The sequence below is a fragment of the Morone saxatilis genome, unplaced genomic scaffold (assembly GCF_004916995.1).
Source record: "Morone saxatilis isolate NCDOM2014 unplaced genomic scaffold, NCSU_SB_2.0 Contig14, whole genome shotgun sequence".
Classification (NCBI taxonomy): domain Eukaryota; kingdom Metazoa; phylum Chordata; class Actinopteri; family Moronidae; genus Morone; species Morone saxatilis.
This window is the reverse complement of record NW_023339696.1, coordinates 2,307,173-2,310,961: the sequence shown is the minus strand read 5'-3', so window position 1 is coordinate 2,310,961 and position 3,789 is coordinate 2,307,173. Positions and strand designations below refer to the sequence as shown.

General features: G+C 44.6%; 1 protein-coding gene across 1 annotated transcript in view; it reads left to right on the top strand.

Moving 5' to 3' along the window:
• hdac5 (histone deacetylase 5) overlaps positions 1-3,789 on the top strand; it is a gene marked incomplete at its 3' end in the record, with an annotated part of 27,775 nt that extends 23,986 nt beyond the window's left edge. Inside the window, 7 exon segments of the mRNA XM_035654964.1 lie at positions 437-557; positions 1,436-1,485; positions 1,570-1,677; positions 1,776-1,831; positions 1,945-2,032; positions 2,804-2,923; positions 3,772-3,789. Coding sequence (XP_035510857.1) covers positions 437-557; positions 1,436-1,485; positions 1,570-1,677; positions 1,776-1,831; positions 1,945-2,032; positions 2,804-2,923; positions 3,772-3,789 — 561 coding nt within the window.

Genomic DNA, 3,789 nt, shown 5'->3' with positions numbered 1-3,789 from the left:
CCGCTGTGAGGTATTCACATGCGCGCACACACACGCACACACACGCACACACACGCACACACACACACACACACTTTGCAAACAGGACCTTTGTACTCACAGGAGAGCTACGCCCACAATGATGTAATGTCACGGTTTGTGCACACACTGCAGGCTATCCCAGCATGCACTGCAACAAACTGCCAACAGTCCCCTCCCAGAGAAAGCGAGTGGAGTTAGCAGATCTTGTGTTATCATCGCTTACTGTAAATCTTCCCTGCGTCTGTACGCTGAAGTTTCATTGTCCATGTCATCTATAACAGCTTCTTTTTTTACAGGTCTTTCGTAATTCTAGCAATTGCCAAATTAACCGTTCTGTTATCTTTTTTCTTACGTGCAAATTTAAAATGTGCAACCTCCTTACTCAGTCTCTCTCTCCGTCTGTGTGTGTGAGCAGAGGATTCGTGGGCGTAAAGCGTCTCTGGATGAGATCCAGTCCGTCCATTCAGAGTTCCACACTCTGCTGTATGGAACCAGTCCGCTGAATCGACACAAGCTGGACCACAAGAAGCTGCTGGGTACCTACCTGTCTGTCTGTCTGTCTGTCTGTCTGTCTGTCTGACTGACTGCTCTCTTACCTCTGCAGCTAAGACTAAGACTGTCAAATCTAATGCTGTCAGTTTGTTGGATTTGTTTGGATAAAGCCAGCATGTAACAGACTTGCACTTCTGAAAACTGAGCAGAAAAGTCAAAAACACCTTGGTGGGATGCAGCCAAGTGCTCTATGATGAGAAGTGGTGGAGAAGTACTGAGAACCTAGAGTGAAAGTACCATATTAGAGTGTAAAATACTCAAATTCTGCATTCAAATTAGTATCTGTGTGACCAAAGTTCTGTACAGACCAGAGCAGGTAGAGACAATCACAATTAAGAGAAACACAAATAAAGAGAAACTTGGACATAAAACTCACTGCACACAGCTCACAGGTACAGATAAACAACACAGAGCACCAGGCAAGAAATCAGCCATTACAGAATAAAAGCATGTTTTGAGCCTGGCCTTAAAATTACCATTGGAAGAGGCAGATCTGATATGAGGGGGGATGCTGTTCCACAGTTCAGGAGCAGCAAGAGCAACCCTGAGCCTAAGTTTGGAATGCGGGACAGCCAGGAGCCCCAAGTCAGCCGACCCGAGGGACCTGGATGTAGAATAATGGGTCAGGAGGTCTGCAGTATAGGAAGGGGCCAACCCATGAAGGAGTTTATAAATTCAGCCAGTGGAGAGGTGATGGCTGCGGCGTTCTGGACCAGTTGCAGGCAGGACAGGGATGACTGAGTATTCCCAGCGTACAGGGAGCTGCAATGATCACCACTGTGAACAAGTGCTGTCCTGTATTAATATGTAATCATCCTAATTTACACACCACAATAACCTCTACTCTGATTGGTTGTTTCAGGTCCAATTAGCCAGAAGATGTATGCCGTTCTTCCTTGTGGAGGAATCGGGGTGAGGCCATCTCTTTACTCCATCCATCTGTCTGTGTATCAGTGTTTTAGCTGTGGTCTGAGCTCTGTGACCCCCCCCCCGCAGGTGGACAGCGACACCGTGTGGAATGAGATGCACTCGTCGGCTGCAGTCCGCATGGCAGTCGGCTCCGTCATCGAGCTGGCCTTCAGAGTGGCGGCAGGGGAGCTGAAGGTAACGCGCAAATACTCACGAGTGTGCAAGCTTTCCTGAAAGTAAACGCACTGTCTGACCTGTCCTTCCCTCTGTGTCTGTTTTTGTTTTTGTGCCAGAACGGCTTCGCAGTGGTGCGTCCACCGGGTCACCACGCTGAGGAATCCACTGCCATGTGAGTACAGCCCTAAGCTCATTGTTACGCCACTGCATATTTCACTACGGCACATTTTGGTGATGACTAACAGTCTGTACCGCTCTTTCTCTACGTGTGTTTTGCTGGAACAGGGGGTTTTGTTTCTTTAATTCAGTAGCCATCACAGCCAAGCTGCTGCAACAGAAACTGGGAGTGGGCAAGATCCTCATTGTGGACTGGGTGAGTAGCACCGACACACACACGGTCTGTCACCTGTCACAGACCCCCCCATTACCATTAGGAGGAGCCAGAGGAACCTGATTTTTTCACAGATTATCTTTCTCATGTACTACTTTCAGGATACAGTGAAAATTTCAGACAATATGACAAAAATTGACTTTTCTAAAACTGACCTACTGCAGCTTTAATGAAAACCAAGGCTGAGTCATTTTCCACATACGAATCTTGAATGTTTCCTTGGTTATCTTGTTCATTTTACGTGGATCTCCAGTTTATTTTTTAAAACTCACTGAATTAGAAATATGAGTTGGTGTGCACCATTAAGTGTAATTTACAGCTGATTCATTCTGTCCTCTGCATTTCCTGTTCAGACTGTTGTGAATAAACAGCACCCACCTGGCTCATTGGTCCCATTTGGCCCAGTTTAACATTTGGGCAGATCACAGAGAGAAGTTGGCGTGACTCACTGAACTCAGAGAGCCAATCTTACTTCCACAGCGGCAAGCTGCTAGAGGGCGTAAATACTCCACCTTTCCAGTTACCCTTCATTAGTATAGATTATACATCACCTTTGTTTTGACTGCACTGCTCCTTTTGTATGTATAAAAAGTTCACTGCTGTTGCAATGTGACACCTCACGTAAATTGCCAATTATTCTGTGCAGGGCACAGGCAAAGAGAATTGTGGGTAATGTGTTGACCGCAGTGTGTTAAGAATGCCTGTATCAACCATTGACCTTCTCTCTCATGCCACTGTGACCTGTCACCACAGGACATTCACCATGGCAACGGCACCCAGCAGGCCTTCTACAGCGACCCCAACGTCCTCTACATCTCCCTCCACCGCTACGATGATGGAAACTTCTTTCCTGGCAGTGGAGCTCCTGAGGAGGTACACACACACACACACAAACAGAGACACACACACATAGGTGACCCATACAAGTCTTTGTATAGTACTGTGCTAAGCTAGACTGGCATATGTAAACTATTATTGGCCCTCTAATTGTACTCAAATGGTACTTGAAAAGTCCAGATTTAAACTTGGGGTTTCTTCTTCCCTGTACGCAGGTACATTTAATGGTGAAGTGAAACATTGATGTAATGTGATCTAATTTAACGCTTACTTCCTAGAGTGGAATAGAGCATCTAAATTCCCCCCCTTTAAATTAAAATGAATGATCATGCAGTGCCCTTCCCAACAGGCTACCATGGCATGGTTGGTACCAATGAATGCGTTAGGTCATCTCATATGGGCTTCACTTTAGCTTTAAAACAGAGCCAGAGATTAAATGGAAGTAGGATCAGGAGGATGCTAGTGTTTAATTAGTGCCATAGCATTGTTGAGACAGTGGCCATTAGAAAAAAGAATACAAAATAGACTCAGATCTGCAGTTAAATTCATATTGTGTTGCTTTATGTGAATAATTTTAAAATGATAAATAATATATTAATATTCATATACTCATTTCAAATATTCAATAAAAATGTTGTGGCTGTGATACAAGGATACATGGTTTGTCATTTTACGAAGCAGGGTTGTATAATAGAATTCAGGTTGTAGTTTCCTTCATATTACTCATAAAACTGAAACTTAAAAACATGATATACGGGGATATTGTTGACACAACCAGTAGAACCGAATTCCAAGTGATTCATTAGTAGTGTGATCTACATATATTGGTGTATTTTATATTCCTATGACCAACTTGCTCCAACTCTCTCTCGCTCTCTCTGCAGGTGGGATCAGGTGCAGGT